A 23,491-nucleotide genomic window follows, 5' to 3' on the forward strand; every position below is an offset into this window, starting at 1 on the left:
CACTTGTTGTGATTTCACAGCAAATTGCACACTACCTCTGCAACCAGAGGTTCTATTTAGCCATCATGACTACTTGCTAGTGACAGTCTTATCCTCTGTGAATTTATCTAATCAATTTTCAAAGCCACCTGAGGTCACTCCTTATGACAGTTAATTTAATCTGATACATTTTGAATGCCAATGTGATTTTTTCCTGTTGTGATTCTACTGCCTTGAGTTCTAGTCCTATAAAAATGAAGAAGGACCTCTTGTCTACTTTCTACTTCATCCATAATGTTTATGCCTTCTTAGCTTGTATTGTGTAAATCAAATAGCTTATTAGATATTCTAACTTTCTTCTGTTTTGTTTCATTTTCTTATTGCAGATCTTGTTTGCAATTACTTTCTGGCTGCTGCTTCGACAGCACCTTACTGAGCAAAAAGCTTTACGATTAAAGGAAGCTGTTTTATCAGAAGTCAAAGTTGATGAGGAAGGGAGCGAAGAAAAAGGTGAATACACAATCAGTTTAAATCAATTACATTCTGTCCTCCCCCATATTTTTGTTCTTGTTGACAAGCTTACAAAATGTGGGTTGGACCAGGACTACCATTAGATAAATGTGCAATTGAAAGATTGATAAGTTGGTACTCAAAGAGTATTCATAATTCCTTGTTAGCCTGAAGAAACGTGGGTAATATTTTTTGTTTTATTTTGTTTTGTTTTGTTTTGTTTATATGCTGTCTTTTGCCTGGCATGGGACCCATATAGTACTGTAGGGTTCTGTCCTGGGCCTGATTCAAATTCTTGTGAAAAACTTGCAGAAATGAGTAAAAGGAATAATCTTCAGACTGCATGATACTGGCAAACTGGAAGGGTTAGCATATAACTTTAGAAGACAAAAACAGGATTCACAATGGTCTACACAGGCTAGAGAACTTGATCTATGCTTACAAAATGATTTTCAGCAGATATAAATATAAAATGCTATACAGTACTTAGGAAAGACAAATTAGATTCACAAACATGGGGATTAGATTGCCAAATCTCAAAATGTGAATTCTGGCAGCTGGATAGAATGCCGTACTTGAGGGTCTTTTTGGGAATGGGGTGTGGGCTGTTGAAACTGTTCATTTGAAGGGTATAGCTATTTTTTGTATTCATTAATACACTGATATCATTAACCAGATAAGATATCAGACTCCACAGATTGCACAACCGTCAAATTATAGCTGTAAACACAGTTACAGCTACTGAGTTATAGCTCTTCTGTGCAAAATAATAGAAATTTAGATACAGCCTAAATCCATAGAACTCAGGAACATAAGTCAGGCAACAGACATCATGTCCCATGCATGCATTTATGCTATTTAGGAGATTATTTCACTGCCTTTCCTCCTGACCTAGGCATGGGCTAAAACCTTTTAAGCACGGGCTTTATCACATGCCTCTGTACCCAGGTCAGAGACATCTTGTACCTGATCAAGATACTCCCATACTTTGCAAAGGACTGGAAAGTTCCATTCTATCAAAAAGTGCTGGAGAAGTCTGGATCGGGTATGAGGTGCCATGAAAGTGTACTTGGGCACAGAGGGATGTGATAAAACCCCTACTTAAAAGGTTTCAGCCCATGCCTAGGTTGGGAGGGTAGGACAGAAAAGGGCAGTGCAATAATCTCCTTAGAATACATAAAACATTTCCAGAGTTTGAGCTGACTGATAATGAGGCTAAGAAATACTCCCAAAATTAGTGAGCTAATTCGTGGATGAAAGCACAGCTATAGAAAACTTGAGCATCATGGAGAGCAGATAACTAAGAGGAGTGAGCAAATCCATAGACAGGAAGGCTGTGTGTGTCTGCCTGTCTGTATTCATGTGTGCACATGCAAACTGTTGGCAACTTAGCATTATTCTCCAGTTGTTATTTGTTTTCTCTCTTTTTTCCTGTGTTGTTAAAGCCTGGCATTGGGCTCAGCTCATGTAGCAACAGGTTCCCTTAGCTCAGTGCTTCTCAATTATTTTCTGTCATGCCCCCCTAGGAAGAAGAAAACATTTCGCGCCCCCCACGCGACTGTAAATAGTATCATTTGTCTGTAAAATTGTTATAAGTACACCTCTGCATAACAGAGCCTCGCGCCCCCCTTTACGGAGCCTCGCGCCCCCCTGGGGGGCCCGCCCCACTATTTGAGAAGGGCTGCCTTAGCTGTCTGTGATAATAAAGATATCCTTTATCTCTGTTTCTTTACTACTTTACCTTATAGTAAGGTGCTAGTGTTGCAAGTTAGCTAAACAATATGGCAATGTCATGTAAAGGCTAGCTTGTCCAACATAGTTGCACAATGTATACACTACTTCTCTTGTTTTTACCATTAGTTTGCTTAATCATACCATTAGTGTAGGGCCATATAAAGTATGATAGGCAGAACTAATTATGTTTTGGATTTACAGAAGAGGAGCCCCAAAAAGATGAAGAGGAATCCACAAAAGAGGGGGAGGAGGAGGGGGAGGAGGAAGAGGAATCTGAAGAAGAAGAGGAAGATGTAATGAAAGTCTTGGGAAATCTAGTGATGGCTATGTTCGTTAAATACTGGATATATGTCTGCGGTGGAATGTTCTTCTTTGTCAGCTTTGAGGGGAAAATTGTCATGTACAAAATCATCTATATGATGCTCTTCCTGTTCTGTGTAGTACTATATCAGGTAAGTAATATAAAATGTGATATTCAAAAATTTGTTAATATTTAACAAATGAGAATATATGTTTAGTTGCATGTTACAGGAAATATAGTTTAAGTTACAAGTACATTCTGTATGAGTGCTTCGGGAGTGAACATGTTGAGCATGTCCCAGAGACAATTTTCTTCCACAGGGATCTTCCAAGGGTTACACAGACTGCCAAAAAGGTTTTTTGTGGGAGTGGGGGTGGGGGGCAGAAGTAGATGGAAGCTGAATAATGGTTTTAAAAAATGCTAAACACTCCAGGGAGGGAGGTATTTCAAATGTAAAATGGTGCTTCTAAAGAGGCATTTCACTTCTTTTTGCAAGATAAAGAGTAGTCGACTACAGAGAATCTTAGAGACTCACTTTTCTCATATCTAGTATGCTTTTTTAAAATTGATTTTTAAAGAATTAGTACAAGGAAGAAAGTAAGAAGGAAATGCATAAGATACAAATAAGGGATAACCATATACATTAATATATGCTGATCATATTTCCAAAAATACTTTTTCTTGAAATTGATGACTTTAAAAAAATAAAGTTTTGTGCATATATAAAGCACTAAGATCTTTTGACAGTTGAACAAGATAGGGTTTTTTAACAACAGTATAGGCACACACAATCCAACAGCATAGACCCTCAAATAAATTCCACATCCAGGGAATGTAATTTACAAGAATATGTGCATCCCTGGTACATCTGGCCATCTTGGGACATACAGTCAAACAAGACAGCCACATTGCTATTGTGCATTTCTACTTGAAATGCTTTGTCCCAAGTCCCAACCAGTTGGGAACTCTAAGCAAGAAATCAGTATTCAAATCTCCTGATAATGGTGGGGAGCAATATGTTGAGAGGTTTTCACAGGGAATTAACCAGCATCTTGAATTTTCTTGTATGCTAAAGCCAGCCAGGGTAGACATGGCCCTTGGTACTTTTAAAGCTTATGCTTTCAAACAGTCTTCTCAGGCAGCCTTACAAATGGTGCCTTGTAATAATCCAACCAACAAGAACCAAAAGCATAGATGACAAGTGGAAAGTCCTTCTCAGAAAGGAAGGGCTGCAGGTACATCCTGGCATACTACTGGTGGGTAGCATCTTTTTGGTTATTGCTGTCACCAGTATACCAGGAGCAGTAACAATCTTCCTTAAGAGACATGGTGAGCTAGGGCAAATAATCACTGTGTCCCCATATTACACAGTCTCATATTCATGATTACTCATATGTATTCAGTTTCAGTATTGCTTCTGCTTAATAAGTGTTAGTTTGCTCTTAATAAGCCTTTAACCCTACTGGTTGAGGTTATCAGTGGTGCTGGATTTTACTATCCTGCATTTCTCCTGATATGGCACCTACATTCTTCCCAGTTGCAAAAAAAATATGAGAGGGAATGCCCTCATTTTACCCAATAGCTATACTCATGTCTTAAATTATTTTGTCCACAGCTTTTGAAAGAAATAATTGAAACCACTTTAAGGTAATCTAATAAATATATTAGAGAAGCTGTTGACATAGTGTGTAGGTTCACCTAAATAGAAGCAATTATATCTACAGAAAACCTTTGTTGTTATTAACTGCCATCAAGTCAACTTTGATTTATGCACTTATGTGCATGACAGACCTCTAAGTCACCCTATCATCAATAAACCCTGCTATGGCCTTGCAAACTCAGCGGTGTGGTTTCCTTGATTGAGTCTATCCACCTGTAGTGTGGTCTTCCTCTTTTCCCACTGCCTTCTACAGAAAACCTACAAATGGTTAAAACAATTATTGTCTGGTTCTCAGGTGCACTATGAATGGTGGCGGCGAATTCTGAAATATTTTTGGATGTCAGTGGTGGTCTACACTATGCTGGTGCTTGTTTTCATATACACATATCAGTTTAAATCATTCCCTACACTGTGGAAAAACATGACAGGGATGAATGATGAACAGTGAGTATTTTCTGGTACTTCAGCCTTAGTTTTCATAAGCAAATGGATGATTGGTTTCGGAGCTACTAGTCCTCAACAGAAATCTGACAGGGGTGAATGAAGGTTACCAAGTAGTTATCCTCCCCTTCCTTCCTTTTCTTCATGTCTCTATGTAGCCACATATGTTGAAAATATGCCTATGCAAACCAACATTTTGGAAACATCTAGATCAGGGGTAGGCAACCTTTCTCTTTGGATATTGCTGGACTGTGCAATATCTGTCCTTGCCAGAATAACCAATAGAGAGTGATAATGGGCTTAGGGGAAAGTGCATAACCAACTCTGGCATAGAAAATATATAGTGTTTACTGCTGAGGTCATGGATGGGAATTGTGAAGCCCTTTAGATTTTATTGAACTGATCTCCCACCATTCCTCACTATGCTGGCTAGGAATAGTAATTTGGCAGCAAGGGCTACACAATTCTCACCTAGCTTTATTGATACCAATAGATTTTCCATAGGTGTGTTCTTGAAAGCCAGTGCAACAATGTCAATCTTACGATTTTGAATCTTGTTTCAAGACAGTCCTTGATACAGACTATTTCTCCTAAAGATAAATCCTATAATTCATCAGGTCTTGGAGCAATGTTATATAGTATTAAAAAACATTTCGATTCCATGAATACTGGAGAAATCTTAAAAGTATGGATTATTCTTTGGGCTTATAAAGGGGGATGGAAGAATTTTCTTATTTCTTTCATCCAGAGCAGTTTCAGATTTCTTCTCTGTCATAAGTACCAATTTGTGTACCTCATTTCTGCCTGACACCATGGAGGGAAAATTCTGTGCAGATGTCCATAGAAGAAATCTTTGGTGGGTTCCACACCACCAAAAAGTACGTGCTCGGCACGTACTAGGGTTAGGAAGGGGCGTCCTTTCCAGATGCCCCAACCCTAGTATGTGCTGAGCACGTACAAAATGGCAACGCCCATTGTACATGGGCGCCACCATTTTGACGTAGCGGACACTTAGCATCTGCACGTCTTGGTGCCATTATGATGCTGCAAGTGCGGCAATGGCGCTTTGCGGCGTCGTAATGGCGCTGCAAAAAGAAGCCGCTTTTTGCGGCTCCTTTTTGCTGCACGGAGAAGCCGCATGGTTTTTCCGCTGCGGCTCCTTTGCATAGCAAACATCAGCGCCAGCAGACCGCCCTTTTGGGTGGTCTGTAAAGCACCTATGTCACTTGGATATCAAAGCCATTCTCCACTATTCTATACCATGACTGGATGTTTTCTTCCTCATAATGTGAGCTACCACTTGGTGTACCTTCCAACTCCACAGTTTTGTGATTTTTCACTATGATTAATTGCTTTTCCTTTCCAAGGAAAAAGACTTGTCATCTTCTGTCTATTAAAAGATCTTTGGTCATTTATATAGATAAAATGACACTTTTTGCAACTGATACCATTTTGTTGTTGCATTGCTAACCAATGCCTTTATAAAGGTTGCTGAGCATCATCCCAACATCTAGTTCATTGTGTCACAGAGAATGTTCTTTTGGTTTGACAACTAGCCAAAAAACCGTCTATTCTAACAAGTATCTTCTTCAGCACATAGACCACACCCATCATGTTCGTAAAATGGTTAAGCATGGATGTCAGAGAAAAACACACAATGTTTGAGCCAAAACTCTCTTGAAAGTATCATTTTGTTCAGCCTGTATTTGCTCCATGTAGGTAAACTTTACAAAGTTTGCATGTGGGGCCTACATGAGTGACAGGTTGCCTACCAGTTTTCTTCACTCTAAAATAAAGATAAAACTTTGCCAAAGCTCTAAGTTTTTTGTTCTGTGAAGGGACAGAATATGTGCCAGAAAGCCAGATGACATTTTTGTGTTCTTTCAAGGGTAGTCTGCATTTTCATGGGCATCTAAGAAATTAGTATAATTCCCAGAACATCATTAATCTTTGAAAGTAAAGCTGATCTGTTTGTTTCACAACTGGGGAAGGATATATTGTTGTTAAGACTAAAACATTGCCAAATGCATTTTGAGCAGTTAACTTAGCTGTTTTTCTACTGCTTTCTCTTTCAGATTAAAGGATCTTGGCTTAGAACAGTTTTCTGTAGCAGAATTGTTTACCCGCATCTTTATCCCAACCTCCTTTTTACTGGTGTGCATATTACACCTCCATTATTTCCATGACCGTTTCCTTCAGCTCACAGATTTAAAAGCCATTATCAGCAAACAGGACAGTGCCATTTACAGGTAAAGAAAACAGAAAAATATTATTATTTTTATTATTACCATCTTTGCTATAGTAACTTGCATTTTCCACTTCCCCCCATCATCTTTTATGGCCATGTCTCACTGGAGTCTGAAGAAGAACTGTAGATTTAATTTTAATATAGCCCATGGTTCATTGGATAAGAAATCTTGTGCTGTTTAGACATTTATTACCACTACTACTACTACTAAAATAGTTTTTTCTAAATTCTAATGTTTCATTTTATTTTATACACACACACACACACACAGAGTAAGAAAATGATTATTAAAAAAAATGCCCCGGCATAACAGCAGTTTTGCTATCTTCAAAAAAAATAGTCAGCCCTCCTTATCCACAGATTTTTTATCCATGGATTTAAGCATCCACGGCTTGAAAATATTTGAAAAAAGTATAAATTCTAAAAAGCAAGCCTTGATATTGCCATTTGATATAAGGGACACCATTTTCCTATGCCATTATATTTAATGGGTTTGTTATCCACGGAGGATTCTGTAACTAAGTTCCAGCAGATAACAAGGTCCCACTGTATGTAGAATGAATACTGTTCACACACAGTCTGCAGGACTGTATGAACTTTCCTTACAAATCTAACAGTACAGGGCAGGGATAGTATTTCAATTGAAATCAATATTGTGAAGGAAAGTATTGAAGTTCCCACTCCCATTCATTACAGTACCAATATAATTGGTGAAGAATGCCTATTTTTAAAGAAATGAATTATAAAACCCCCAACAAGTTTTGTAATGGCATATTTAGTGTTACAAATATATTGGATCTCCCTAAATACCCTACAGGCATCGGATCATGCCTGATAATGGAAGCTAAACAGGGTAGCCCTGGCTAGTACTTACCTGGGAGACCACAAACAAATACCAGGTGCTTTAGGCTATATTCCACAGGAAGGAATAGGCAAACCATCTCTGACTATCCATTGCTCTAAGAAAACCCGACGATATTAATGGGGGCCACCATATGTTGACAGGCAACTCAAAGGCACATACACACAAACACATACATTGGATCTACATTTTCTAGTCCAGTGAGTAAACTAGGACAAAGGAACAAACCTGAGTGAAGCATTTGCCAATGATATTTTCAGTAAGCAGAAGCAAAGCATGCCAGAGATTTACCAAGAGAAAATGCAAGAGATGGATTAACTAGGTAACTAGGCAATTTATAGGCATTGTGTCTGAATGCATGAGTCTAGAATTCTGATACCTCTACTGAAGGAAAGGGAAACTTGGCCACCCGTATTACTCTGTTGATCATAGAGAAAGCTTCCAGGAATTAACTTGCTGGGGCAGCTGGCATAGACCATTCCATTTTCATTGATTCTGCTACCCTCAGACATTAATGTACTATCCACTCTGGTTTCTGCAGTGCCAAAGAGTTCTGTTCTGTTTCCTGCAGCCTCCCCTTCAGCTTGCTGGCACTGGAACAGAGTTGGTCAGCACGTAATATTTGTGGGTGTGTTGCTGAGAGTGCCGCTATGCACAATATTCTCTCCCAGTCATACATATTTCATGACCTTCATGACCTGAAATTGCTCTGCTACTCACTGTAATAATTGATTCATGGACAGATGTTATATTCTTATAAGACCTAGATGAGGGGTGAGAAACATTGAGAGACCCAGTAGCCAGGTTTGGCAAGTTTTAGGCTCCTAGATTCCATTTCAGCATGAATTACACACTGGCCAGCTTCTGGGTGACTTGGGGCGTAGTGTTCAGATGCCATTTGCCCCAGAGCCAGTGCAAAGCAGCTCTAGAGGGGAAGGGGTGTTTTTTTTCTGCCCCAGATAGGAGCAAACTTTTCCCACATTTGTGTGTGTATTGAACATATTTGTTAATACTGCATCCATTATGTATAATAACTAATACATATACATTTATAATGGGGAATCTAGTTCACAGTGCAGTTATCTACAAGTTGTACTGTAGGTTGCATCAGTGTTTGCTTCCTGAATTTTCATTCTGATTTGTGTGCTTCTTGTAAGAAGAAATTGGGAGGAGGAGCTTCTCTTGTGAATGTTAACAAGTCACTGCTGCTGTAGTTGGATAGCACTTTCAAGTTTGATAAAAATATAATATTAATAATCTACTTTGCTTGTGTATATATGTGTGATTGATGTACACATTCATGATGTACAAGGTGATGCTGAAAAGTTTTCAGCCTGACCAAGTAGGGAATGACCTAGAACCTTGAAACTTACATGTTGTTCCACATATTCACTCTGACATTTGATGCACTTGGCACATAATTTCTCAAGTTTCTTAAATTCTTTTCCTTAAAAAATCAGAAGGTTGTACATTGAAATACTGGTCTGTTGCTTCTCTCACTGCTGAATCATTCAAAAATTTCCTTCCTTTCAAACTCTTTTTAAGGTTTGGAAACAGGAAAGGTAAGATAGATCAAGATCTAATGGAGGAAGGTTTGGAAACAGGAAGTAGTCAGATCTGGAGCAAAGGTGGATAGTCTATGCATTCAAACCCCAAATTCATGAAAACATCAATTGTCTGATAGAATATTTTTCCTCAGTCTCCCATGCCATCTCCCTTTCAAAACATCATTTAATCAGCACAACAAGTTAGAGTAGTTTTCTATATTACTGTTTGGCCCTTCTGAAGATAGTCAGTCATCAAAATACCTTCCTTATCCCAACAAACTGTGGCCAGGACCTTCCCTCCTAACTTTGAGTATTGAATTTCTTCAGCCATGGAGAATCCAAGTGCTGCCATTTCAAGGACTGTTGCTTCCTCTCTGGATCATAATGATGTAACCATTTTCATCAGCAGTGATGGGTCGTTCAAAAAAAATATATCACTAGATCACTCAAAATGCTGCAAAATCATCTTGGAGGTATCCACTCGATTTTGTTTCTAGTCAACATTCTCACATTTTGGCACTCACTTGGCTAACAGCTTCTGCATAGCCAACTGCTCATGAATTATAAACCTAATGCATTCCTGGAATATCGCTAGCTTCTTAGCTATTGTTTTAGCTGAGATACACCGATCTGCCAAAATTAGGCCATGAACACACACAACACTGTTGAAGCCCTCTAAGATGTTGGTCTTTGGTCTCAGATCTCCTCACTGAAAATTGGCCACCACTTTTTCACAGTTGAGTATGATGGGCAGTTGTCACTCAGTGTTTGCCTCATGGATTTCCTTTGGGTTTTCTTTTGCAGGAACAGGTATTTCATGACAGCCCCATGTTCAGTACTTGAAAATTCCACATTTTTTTCAGTGACATAGTTCTGAAAAAATTCAGAAACTAGAACTATGATCCTGAAAATTGGCAATTTACAATGAAAAAGAACACTCTTTTAAGCTGCAGTGACAAAAGTACTCTCAGATTTTGGGAAGTGGGCCAGGCAATGAATTTTTCAGTACCCCCTTGTACACATACACACATGATTGATAATGAATAATTCCTTAATATCATATGTATATTTTGATATATATTTTGATGCAGTATGTGGCTTTATAACCATTAGATTTCCTGTACAATTAATTCAACTACCTTTTTATTTCCCATGTAGAAATATATAGTGTCTGAATGTGTTATTAGTTTTGAACAGAGTTTTATTTTGTTCTTAAGTACATTTAAAGCTTTCTTGATTTCTGTCTAACCCTTTTATACTAAAATTCATTTTGCAATACTAGCAATATTACACCTGAGCAGGACTTTTGCTTATTTATTGATATTTTGTGGATCCCCCCCCCTCAAAAAATATGGGCTGAACAAACTTTTTTCAACAGCTTTGCATCAGGATGCAAAATTAAACTTCAATAGAATTTCAACAGCAGCTAATGGCCCCTGATGCTCCAGTATTTTCCTCCTATTTGAAAAAATTGTTTTATGCTGTAATAAAAGTCACTGCTATTTAGGTACATTGGATCTTCAAACGCTATTAAAAGTGTTTCACTTGTCTGAGCACAAATTGATAGCAACCTTAAGAGTTAGAGATTAGGGTGCTGATTGCAGCATAATCTCTACAGTAGGGACTTTCTTGTGCAGTATTAAATAGGGACAAAAAAGGAATTTGTGTAACAATTTTGTAAAGTAATACATGTAAACTAATATTTAAAACAGCAGCCACAAATTAACCTTAATTTGAATCAGAGCACATTAAACTACAAAATACAGAATAGAATAAATATGTCTTTGAAAAATCATTTAAAACAAACAAAGAAGGGCCCATAAGAGGCTAAAGAAGGGCATTTCCAAGATGGGGTACTGCTACACTAGGTAAGTATCTCTTTTGCTATATCAGCTCATAATTGTACGTCCATATTAATGATAACATATTGAAGATGCTAGTCCTCCCTTTTCTGTTCTGTTTCTACATCTTTAATACAATCTTGCTTTCTCTTAAAGCTAACCCATTGAAATTTACAAATGACTTCCCCTTACTTACTATACAATATTGAGTTACAATATTGTCAAAAAGGAGTCCAATTTATTCTGTGACTCTTGTATGTGTGTACACTTTCACATACACACACATTCACTCACTCACTCACTCACTCACACACACAAGAGTCACGTGTGTTTGTTCTGGAATATTCCAGAGCAGTAATACTCCAAGAAGCACTTGGAAGCATATAGGTAGTAGATTCCATTTAAGTCAACAGATTTGGGTAAAATGTCTGTTTGGTATTACCTGGCTCCTCAAGAATAATATCCCTGCAGAGTATTTAATAATTTGAGTATCTTGTATCCTTTCCTTACAAATAAGAAGGATGAGTTATATTTTACATTTTTCTTGGCAGTAAGTCCCACCAATTCTATTAATATAATTCAACTTCTTCTTATATTTATCTTGTTGTTTGCTTAGGCCCTAAGTTTCTTCCACAGTTCTTACTGACAGTCAAGCTATGCAGTGAGAACCTATATGCTTCCAAGTGCTTCTTACTGCATGACTTTTGATAAATGTTTAATGATCTTACTTCATTGCTTCTTGTGGAAAGCTGGCTATATACATTCCTGGTTAACGCTATTCTTTTCTCTCTCTTTCTTCTACTAATTTTCCTTCTGCCGTCTCATGTATTCTTGCACTTTCATCTTTCTCACGAAAGTCATGCCAAAGTCAATGGCCGTGTTTATCTAATAATCAATAGGTGGGTATTTTAATGTTCCTTTCCTTTTCTATCAACGGTATACCTTTTCGTTGCTTGCTACATTTTCACTCTGAAATAATATTTCTTTAAAAAAAACAGGCTATATTCCTAGCTCAGAGAAGATAATACTGTCTTAAATACATCCATTTTCTGCTGCATAGACTTGTTAGTTAATACAATGAAAACCTCAGTGTATATTAGCATTGTGTTCATGGCAACAGAAATCATTAATATATGGATTTTGATGCAGAATGGACAATGATAAGCCTACAGTTTGACTACATTATGTTGTCTGACTAGAGGTATAGACTATAATAAGGTGTAGATTGTTCCTCACTGTCATTCCCCAGAATGGATTCACTGAGCAATTAAAATGATCTTGTTGCAACAGCATATTGTGCTTTTCACTTTTTGTACATTTTTGCATTTATTTAACTTCTTATAAGTATCAGGTTAAAACTGGTTATTTACCAAAGACTTGGGTGTATTTTAATGTGCTGATCATTCTCATTTTCCAACTCTGAGCATGCTCTTTTTAAAAAAAAAACACCTGATGATAGTTTACAAATGTTTAGTTTGGGTTTTTTGTTTTTGTACTGTATTTAACAATGCATGTAATATAGAATATAAACATTTGAAATAAGGCAGCTAACTTTAGAATGGAGCATGAGTATTAGAGCTTGTCTACACAATTAAAGTATTCTTAGTCAAATACAGTGAAATCCCTCCACACGCAATTTGGGGGAATACGGACTTTTTGCAGAGGAGTGTGTGTGGAAAAACTCCACAAGCTCCACAGAAAAAAGGGTTCACAGTTTTTACCAGAGTATCTGCAAGTATCCATGAGGAGGTGCAAGAATATGGCCATTCGTTCCCTTCTCGTGGATTCATATGCCTGCACATTTTCAGCAGAGGGAGGATGAATAGATCTGAATAGATGTGAATTTACACAGAAAGTGAAAATAATTAAGCATTGATACAAATGTGCAGAAATCCACATCTGAAATAGACTGTAAGGGTTCCTACTATGATACTCCAAAAGTGGACCTTATCATAGTTGCACATTTTCTCATTTGATCTCTGAACTCACCTTCTGTTCTACAACAAATGACATCTGACAGAAATATTCATATCATAATACTTGTGTGTGTATGTTTGTGTATCTACATGCACATTCACATGTAGAAGCATCTTTTTCCCCCTTCTTAATAAACAGTTCGGCCAAGGTCAGATCATGATGACATAATGATTATGGTCTAGACAGCTGCACGTTGAGAAAACATGTTCATCTCTCCTTCCCATTCCATTTCTCACACACATACACCAATCCATGGTCAAACACCAAGGACAAAGAGGGCAGGATTCAATGGGGCAGAAATGTCTTCAGTTGAGGAGGAAAATTGGAACCCCTGCCCTTGTGACTGCCCTGCTTTTCTCACATAGGATCTGTTTGGTAAAAATTTTTTGTATTGGATATATCCTATTGTAGGCATGGTTCAGGATCAGAAGAAAGAGAGTCACGGTATTGAAAGAAAATAAATGAATTATATTCATACATTATTTAATCCCTGATCCCTTTGGGATATTATCCACTTGCTTGATTCTGATATGCTACCAGTCGTTACTATTCTAAACAACTTTGAAGAAGTTACAACACAACAATTGATGAAGTCTTACATTACAGTATTGGACAACATGATAGTGGAAAACATCAAAGAATGTATCTGAAGTTAGAAGAATTTATAGTAGAGATGAACCAGAGGCTTTCTTGTTCCAGCGCAAACTTTATTTTAGGGGTAAAAAAAAGAAATAATGAAATGATGAGATCTTTGTTGAAATATTTTCAAAATGAGGTTTGGATCAAAATTATGGCAGTTCTATTTTTCATTATTGTAAATTAAGTTAAAAGTAAAATGCCTTTCTGAATGTTATGAATCCCTGAAACTGGAAAAGCAGTCCTTTTTCTTTGGTAACATAATTAAGTTCTAATTGCCAGCATGGACTTCTAACATACTTTTATTGTGCTTTCATCTTCTATATAAAAATAAAGAGCTTGCATTCTGTCTTTAATTCTTGTAATGCATTTTGCCATGGAATTTTTGAAACCATAACTGAGATATCATGGAACGTGCTTTCAAGGTTAGATACTGCCCTTTTCAATAGTATTAACAGATTTTTTTTGTTTACCTATGCTTATTAGTAACTTAAAAATGTACCTATGAATCACAGATGTTCAGTTTTGCATTTTAAAAAGTTGAAAAAATAACCAGAGTAGAAACCATGCAAGTTCTTTGGGACAATTCATACTTGCATAAATTAGGAATGATTAACTAAAAGTTTCTTTACAACTGCAATATATGCACTTTCCATCTTAAGAAACACGCCCTATTAATGTCAGGATGGCATGCTCCTGGCATCTAAAGGTTGCCACAGATGGATTAAGAGAATACTAGTCAGTTATGTAGCATGATGTCTTATCTCTTCTCCTTTTATAACTCTTCTGTTCTCATTTCCCTTTTTTCTTTCTGTTTCAATTACTTTGAGCAGCATCAAGAAAAAATTACCAATCCGCCAAAATGAGTAAGTCCCCAAGTGAAGTCATGAAATGCTTGCTGCTACAACATGTCATTTCATGCTTCTGCATCTTAAACTCTGACCACTTTTCCCCTCTCTAGGGGAAGTGTCAAGTTTAGGTGGCAATATCACTGATTACTAGTAACATGAATAACTAAAATCAAAGTGACAAATAATTGCTACTACAGTGTGATCCCATGTAGAGTTTTATTTTTCTAAACAGTGTTTGATCCATTTATTCATGCAGTCCCTGTTTGTTTCACTATACATAACAAAGAAGATAGCTTGTTTGCAATATTGCAGCTGCATAATTTGTTGACATGCCTATTTTGTCTACCAACAGGCTGGTGCACCAAGATGGAAGCCTGCCTGATATCACAATGATGATTTCAAATAGCAACACTGAAAGGGAAGAGGAAAAGATGTTGCAAGTTCAGGAAAAGATGCCACAAGAACAGGAAGATAGTATAATGATTAGGGAGGAGAGAGAACATGAGGAAGAGGAAAAGGAAAAAGAGGAAGAGGAAGTGGATGAAGAAGATGAAGATGAGGATGAATCGGAGACAGAAGAAATATCAGGTAGCCTGTGAAGAGATTCTACCCTTTGTCTGTCTTATTATTATTATTAACCTTTATTTATATAGCGCTGTAAATTTACACAGCGCTGCACAGACAATCTTTTTAGTTAGACGGTTCCCTGCCTTCAGGCTTACAATCTAAAAAGACACGACTCAAAAGGAGAAGGGAATGGTGGTGAGGAAGGGAATCAGGTCCATCAGTTCTTCTCTCCCTCTGAGGCCTGGACCAAGACAGATGGACTGGAGGTAGGGCTCGCACACACCTGGGAACGCTTCCCTAAACAATATAGTCTTTAACTCAGTTTTGAAGCTGGTTAGAGAAGTAATGAGGTGCACATGTGGGGGAAGAAGGTTCCAGGAGTGAGGGGCGGCAAGTGAGAAAGGACGAATCTGAGATGGGGCAGTGGAAATCCTAGGCTGGGACGGAAGACCTTGACTACCAGAACGGAGGGTACGAGTGGGAATGTAAGGAGAAAGAAGTTTGTATAGACAAGGAGGGGCCAGTCCATGGAGGGCTTTGAAAGTCAGCAGTGACAGCTTGCACTGGATGCAGAAGGGGAAGGGGAGCCAATGAAGGGAGGAGAAGAGAGGAGAAACATGGTCAAATTGGCGAGCAGATGTGTTAATACGTGCAGCTGAATGCTGGACAGAGATTAAAGGATAGAGGTGAAAGAGAGGAAGCCCTGTCAGAAGAAGGTTACAATAATCTAGTCGCTATACCACTAGGGCATGGACCAGAGTCTTGGCAGTAGAGGCTGAGAGGAATGGATGGATTTTACCAGTTGTTGTAGAGAAATAATCTACAAACCTTGGCGGTGGCCTGGATATGGGGAGTAAACAACAGAGAAGAATCAAAAATGAAACCAAGACTGTGGGCTTGCTGAACCGGCAGAATAGAAGTGTCGTCAACAGAAACAGAAAAGGAGTATTGAAGGGTGGGCTTAGGTGGAAAGACAAGAAGCTCAGTCTTAGCCATGTTGAACTTCAAGTGCCGATGCTGCATCCACTGAGAGATAGCACTCAGACAAGAGGAAACTTGCTGTTTAAGCCCCAGGGAAAGGTCAGGGGTGGAAAGATACAGCTGAGTGTCATTGGCGTACAGATGATAGGAGAAACCAAAAGAACTGATGAGTTTTCCTAGGGACAATGTGTATAGAGAAAACAAAAGGAGACCCAAGACAGAGCCCTGAGGAACTCCAACAGATAAGGGAACAGAGGAGGAAGTCTGACCACCCGTGACCACTACAAAAGATCTATCTGACAAGTAAGATTTAAGCCAATGGAGAACAGAGTCAGAGAACCCAAGGTCAGAAATTAAATCAACCAGGAGACAGTGATCCACAGTGTCGAAGGCCTCAGACAAGTCGAGAAGAATGGGAATAGAGTAGAGGCCATTCGCCTTGGCCCGCAAGAGATCGTTTGAGATCTTGGTGAGGACCGTCTCTGTAGAGTGCCGTGGGTAGAAACCAGACTGGAAAGGGTCCAGGATGGAGTTGGCTTCGAGAAACTCAAGACAGTGAGAATAAACAACCCGCTCCAGAACCTTAGAAAGAAAAGGAAGAAGAGAAATCGGACGTTAGCTAGACAAAGAAGAAGGGTCAAGAGAGGGTTTCATCAGAATTGGGAAAACGAGAGCATGTTTGAAGTCTAAAGGGAAGGAACCCGCAGAGAGAGATTAAAGATATAGAGGAGCGAGGGCAGAAAAGCAGGGGCTATAGAGGTTAGAAAACAGGAGGGATCAAGAGAACAGGTTGTAGGTTTGGAAGAGTTTAGCAGCGTAGAGAGGATAGGTATGAGGATATGAGGATAGGTAACAGACACAATCTCTTGATTGGAGACCACCTAGAATCAGTTCTAGAAAACAAATTTCACATGCTGGTGACTCATGCAGGTGGCTGCTTACTTTGGACTGAATGTACATCTTCTACATTAAAGGGAGGCAAACGGTGGGTTCCCCAGTCAGGATGACCATTGTCAGGCTACATGATTTAAACTGTGCCAGATCTAACATGCCCAAGGAACAGAATCACAGAGCAGTTTCTGCTGTAGGTAAAAGGGTAATTAGTAGACTTAGACCCGTTACAGACGGGCCTGAAAATACGGACTGGGTCCGTATTAGGGTTAGAAAGGGGCGTCACTTCCTGACGCCCCTAACCCTAGTATGGACCCAGTCCGTACAAAATGGTGCCCTATGTACATGGGCGCCACCATTATGATGTCACGAATGCGCCGCCTCCAAACAAGGTGGCGTGAATGTGACATCTTTGCGCCACGTGAGGGTGCCTAGAGTGCCCTTTCTGCGGTGCAAGAAGGAGCTCAGAAACGGAGCTCCTTCTGGGGTTTGCGTCGCTGGGTGCAGTCTTTACATGGCTGCGCCCAGCGACGCAGAGGAGAAAGGGGTCAAGCGGCCCCTTTCTCCTCCTCCCTGCTGTCGCCGGGTGTCCTTGGGGCTTGAAGCCTCAAGGACACCCCTTTCCAGGCCGCGGGGAAGCGGCCTTTTGCCGCTTCCCCACGGCCTGCAAAGCGGCGGATTGGGGCCTCAGAGGCTGCCGTTCTGGCAGCTGAGGCCTCGATACAGCGGGGAAAGGGGCGGGTGCAGGCCGCCCCAAATGGGCGGTCTGTAACCCGCCATAGTTTCCTAAGTGCACCATTTTGTTTGCCTCCATATAAGTGAAAGGTTGCCATTCATTCCTGTTGTTGCCATAGAATTAAACATATATTTCAATCCTGACACTTTGTTGTTGTGTGCCTTCCAGTCATTTCCGACTTATGGCGATCCTAAAGCAAACCTATCGTGCAGTTTTTGGGTGTGATGTTTTGGCAACATTTGTTCAGATGGGTTTTCTCTGTGCTTTCCTCTGAGGCTTAGAGTGTATGACTTGTCCAAGGTCACGCACTGGGTTTCTATGGTGGAGTGGGAATTTGAACCCTGGTCTCCAAGGTCCTAGTTTATCATCCAAACCATCAGCACCATACTGGCTCTCAATAAACCTGACACTACAGGTTGTCTTCTCATTAACAGGGATCTCATGCTGTGTTTCCTTACTTTCTACACATTGATCTTGCACATATATATAGCTTGCCTCTCTCTAATCCTCTCCCCATTTCTCATATTTTCTCCAGGCATTTTACTAGTTAATAATAAAGGCTGTTGTTTAGTCAAAAACTGAATTTGTGAGCAATCTGTGTCTATTAAGTACTGACAGTAAATATATATATATATATATATATATATATATATAGAGAGAGAGAGAGAGAGAGAGAGAGAGAGAAACTAATATTACTTTGAATTATTCTTTTCTCAACATTTTATTTTATTTATCAACCTCAGTTGCTGTAATACAAGTAGACACACATGAGCAAGAGATATGAAACTTTAGGAATCTACAAATGGCTTCAGTTTAATCAATAAAGGCAATAGATTTTCAAATACAATATTTCTTTCTCAAAATAGATATATTAAAATCAGTTAACATGTTGTAGCTAAGCTATTAAGGCCAAATGTGATTATAATATAAAAATTCTTATTCTTATAGTCACATTTAGCCGAAATATCTTAGCAGAAACATCTTAGTTGATTTTAATATATCTATTTTGAGAAAGAAATATTGTATTTGAAAATCTGTTTTTTTTATTCTTATCTCCAAATGAAGATAGAAGGAGCCCTGTTTACCGGGGGGGGGGGGGGGGACCCAGTTTCATCATTATGTTTAACTTATTTTTTTCAGATTTAAGGAACAAATGGCATTTAGTAATTGACCGGCTCACTGTACTTTTCTTGAAATTCCTGGAGTGCTTTCATAAATTGCAAGTCTTTGTGTGGTGGATTCTGGAGTTACACATAATCAAGATTGTTTCATCATATATTATCTGGGTCACAGTAAAAGAGGCAAGTAGATAATAGATATTGTGGTCAGTTATTATTTTTGTGCCAATGTTACAGAAGAATGTTGGCCAGTTTATCTACTCGGTATCAAAACTGATTATTTGTATGTTCCATTTGAGTCTGAAGTTTTCTGTCATTCTTTTAAAAATGTGTGAAATGGTATCCCTTGAAAATGTGGAAGTGAAGTATAGTTCCACATATAATTAAATATTGCATAATTTAAAATATTGATTCTTTGGATTTTGAATTTGAAAAAAAGGTTGTTGAGTTTTCAGAAACTTCAGTGGATCCCAGATGGCAAGCTTTTGACTGGGGCTGGTTACAGGGATCATCCCCCCTCCCCCACCAATATGAAACAACTTCATTTCTGTAAGCCTTTGTGAATCCCATCCCAGGAGAAAGGCAGGGTATAAATTCAAGAAATAATAAATAAATAAATGATATACTATACTCTTGCACTCAGGGAAAATGTACTGCTTTAGCATCATACAAAGAAGGAGACTATGACACTTCCTGCAACGTTTCTGATGTTTCTAGGCAGATAAGCTGGAAAATAGAACAACTAGGTATTCTACCGGGCATATGCACACTGCAGAATTATAACAGTTTGATGTCATATTAAAGTGTCATGGCTCCATTTTGTGGAATTCTTGGGTTTTTTAGTTTGGCAAGTTACTTAGAATTCCATAGTCTACTTTCCTGAAATAGAGCATGGAGCTCTCAGGCAAAGAAGTCTTAAGTGTTGCATAAAACTACAAATCCCATGATAGAGCAATGACAGCCAAAGTGCAATCAAACTACAATAATTGTGCAGCATGAGAACACCCTAAGACCCACAAAGTGGTGAAATGTTTCTGATTAGGGTGCACTAGTGGCCAAATCTGACCCTGAATAAACTATTTCCCTAAATTTTTATTTGTGATCATCAGATTTTGAAAATAGCTCATTCATACCAGGTGGAAGTCATCCATCTATAGCCTTTCCTTTCTTAAAGGATACAAATTGATCAGCATATTATCTTTTCCCTATTTTCACTCACAGGTCTCACTCCTTAACTATGTATTTTTGATTGCCTGGGCTTTTGCTTTGCCATATTCTCAGTTCCGCCCGTTGGCATCTAGTGTTTGCACTGTTTGGACCTGTGTGATTATCATCTGCAAAATGTTGTACCAGCTTGAATCTATTAATACTGCAAACTTTTCTGTCAACTGCACAATGGTAAGAAGTAGCTAGCTTTAAAAAATTAATACAGTGAATTGAAGTAATTATAAGTACAGTTTCAAACAGATAGACCTTATGAGTTATGCATAGAGATGGACTACTATTCATGATATATTGAATCAGAAATCTTCCTCTCTCTGTGTTTTTATACTGAAATCAAAACTGATTCTTAAGATATTTTTTTCCTTTATTTTTCCTTTCAGTGTTGCTTTCTTCCAAATGAATCCTTTCACTTTACTGTCTTATCTCCTGCCTGTGAATCCAACTTGCTTCCTGTTCTCAAACAATGTTATTTATACAGTTTTCCCTTATTAAGTTTTCTTTTTTAGTTCTCTACTGAATCCTTTTCCATTTGGTAACATCATTTATTAAATTAATGTTTTTTTCCGGGGGTGGGGGGGGGGTGGCTTGATGTTGGGCTTTCAGGCTTGAAGGGATTTAAAACAAAACCTATCACTATATACTTAGATCCTTCCAGGTTAGTTTTGTTGGGGATACTGTTCGGTGCTTTTCATAATGTTAAACTATTCCACTATTAGTGGGAGGTGCCTTAAAGATACTTCATTAATTCTTTTCTAAATGAAAAACTCATGTGCCATGCCTGATCTGTTTTGTTATGTGTACAGTCCAAGCTTTCTTCATTCATGAAAAGGTCAGAATTAAAATTAATCTTTTTCTCCCCTTCATTTTAGCCTAATACGACTGTAAAGCCAGAAGGCCTGAGTGAATCACTTCTCTACCGAAAACCCATTGATCCAACTGAATGGGTTGGGTTAAAAAAGTCCTATCCTTTGCTTGTGTACTTGAGGGTAATTATTATGGATTTTTTTTTCTGTTCAAAGTTTTCTGTTCTTGCCTTCTACTGCTGAATACTTCCAATAGAATCTAAGCATTGTATAACACATAGAACAGGTTGAAATCATCTTCAATGACTGGGAGTGCCTGTGGTGAAAATAAATATTTTTAGTCATTTTCAGGATGAATGAAAAACTGGGGGGTTGTGGCATACTAGGACAAGTAGTAGAACTGAGATTTCCCCTCCTGCTCCACTTCATTGGCCATCCTGTCCTTTTGAAAAATGTTGCTTTTTGTGGTGTTTCTCTTCTCAATAGACAGTGAATTTGTTTCCCTGTAGTGCATCACTTTGAATAATGGTACATCGTAGTGTTGTTTGAAAAAGCACCTACTGAATATTACATGCATTGATTGCCAAAACACATTTATAAGCCTTCAGATAGGGACAGTCTTGTTACCTGATTTTACATGAACTATTCTGAGAGTGTTGGCTGCTAGTCTGGTATAAAAAATATCAAAGGAGAGAAAAATAAATAAGACCAATGTTGATATCACTTGTCCTAGTAAACCTCCATCTTTTCATGAATCAAGACTTTTTCTTAATTCAAAATATATGTCCCAAAATTGGGCTGTAAAATTGTATGAACTTTTGGGGACTTGGCAGTAGTTAAGAACCCAGAGGGCACCTTTTGCAAACTTTTTGTTTTATCTTCTATACAATGTAGATCCCTTCTTTTTGTTGCTGTGGTTGTTCACATCCAATTGTGAAATAAGAAAAAATGTTTATAAGAGAGTGTTTGTCTTGGGAGGGGAAGACAAGGTGAATGCTTTCTTGTCCTGATCCTGTTACACCTCATTGATTAGTCTGATGACACTATGGTCATAGAATCATAGAGTTGGAAGAGACCACAAGGGCCATCCAGTCAAACCCCCTGCCATGCAGGAAATCCAAATCAAAGCATCCCCAACAGATGGCCATCCAGCCTTTGCTTAAAGACCTCCAAGGAAGGAGACTCCACTACACTCCGGGGGAGTTTGTTCCACTGTCGAACAGCCCTTACTGTCAGGAAGTTCTTCCTAATGTTGAGGTGGAATCTCTTTTCCTGGAGCTTGCATCCATTGTTCCGGGTCCTGTTCTCTGGGGCAGCAGAAAACAAGCTTGCTCCCTCCTCAATGTGACATCCTTTCAAATATTTAAACAGGGCTATCATATCACCTCTTAACCTTCTCTTCTCCAGGCTAAACATCCCTAGCTCCCTGAGTCGTTCCTCATAGGGCAAGGTTTCCAGACCTTTCACCATTTTAGTTGCCCTCCTCTGGACACGCTCCAGTTTCTCAATGTCCTTTTTGAATTGTGGTGCCCAGAACTGGACACAATATTCCAGGTGGGGCCTGACCAGAGCAGAATACAGTGGCACTATTACTTCTCTTGATCTAGACACTATACTTTTATTGATGCAGCCTAGAATTGCATTGGCCTTTTTAGCTGCCGCATCACACTGTTGACTCATGTTCAACTTATGGTCTACTTGGACTCCTAGATCTCTTTCACATGTACTTTCATTCAGCAATGTGCCTCCCATCCTATATCTGTACATTTTTCTGCCCTAAGTGCAGTACCTTACATTTCTCTGTGTTGAATTTCATTTTGTTAGCTTTGGCCCAGCTTTCTAGTCTATTCAGATCATTTTGAATGTTGGTCCTGTCCTCTGGAGTATTAACTATTCCTCCTAATTTGGTGTCATCTGCAAATTTGATAAGTGTGCTCCCAATTCTGTCATCCAGGTCACTGATAAAGATGTTGAATAACACTGGGCCCAGGACAGAGCCCTGTGGGACCCCACTGGTCACTTCCCTCCAGGAGGAAAAAGAGCCATTGTTGAGCACCCTTTGGGTTCAGCCGGTCAACCAATTACAGATCCATTTAACAGGTTGAAAACAGACAGCCCTAAAGGGGAAGCGGCATGCCATCCCTTTGTGTGCCAGATCAGGGCCACGGCAACCACATGCCATGGCCCCGATCTGGCCTTTTCCCAGCACAAAAAGCAGCAGCAGAAGGCTAAGGGGTACATTAGCCCTTTGGGAGACCTTGGTGTGCCGCACTAGCCCACCACGCCTCCAGCACCAAAAGAAAAGGGAAAAAAATCAGTGTTTTGCCCCAAATGCCCTCAGAGGTTATGAGGGCATTTTGCCATATTTTTGCAGGGCAGCAGGCCATTTTAGACTCAGAGGATGCCCTTTTTTCAAAAAAGGAAGCCATTAGCAATCGCTTTCTGTTTTATAAAAAGTTCTCTCCAGGACTAAAATGGCCTAGGGGGACCAAAAATGTGGTGAAAATGTCCCCATGTCCCCTCGAGAACATATAGGTACATTTGGGGTCAAAGTGGGAGAGGATATTTCAAAACAAAATGATCA

The 23,491-nt window shown here is 39.0% G+C and overlaps 1 protein-coding gene across 1 annotated transcript in view; it reads left to right on the forward strand.

The window, feature by feature from the left end:
• The window catches only part of LOC149317196 (piezo-type mechanosensitive ion channel component 2-like), a 285,183-nt gene that overhangs the window by 202,419 nt on the left and 59,273 nt on the right, over positions 1-23,491 (forward strand). The window contains exons 14-22 of the mRNA XM_089517023.1: positions 366-489; positions 2,428-2,675; positions 4,480-4,628; positions 6,701-6,874; positions 11,981-12,022; positions 14,940-15,175; positions 18,903-19,063; positions 20,102-20,278; positions 20,974-21,090. Of these exons, the coding sequence (XP_089373149.1) occupies positions 366-489; positions 2,428-2,675; positions 4,480-4,628; positions 6,701-6,874; positions 11,981-12,022; positions 14,940-15,175; positions 18,903-19,063; positions 20,102-20,278; positions 20,974-21,090 (1,428 nt within the window). The remainder of the gene's footprint in view (positions 1-365; positions 490-2,427; positions 2,676-4,479; positions 4,629-6,700; positions 6,875-11,980; positions 12,023-14,939; positions 15,176-18,902; positions 19,064-20,101; positions 20,279-20,973; positions 21,091-23,491) is intronic.

Source organism: Sceloporus occidentalis, unplaced genomic scaffold, assembly GCF_023333645.1.
Source record: "Sceloporus occidentalis isolate IW3139 unplaced genomic scaffold, rSceOcc1.0.p SCAF_3, whole genome shotgun sequence".
In the NCBI taxonomy this organism is placed as follows: Eukaryota; Metazoa; Chordata; class Lepidosauria; order Squamata; family Phrynosomatidae; genus Sceloporus; species Sceloporus occidentalis.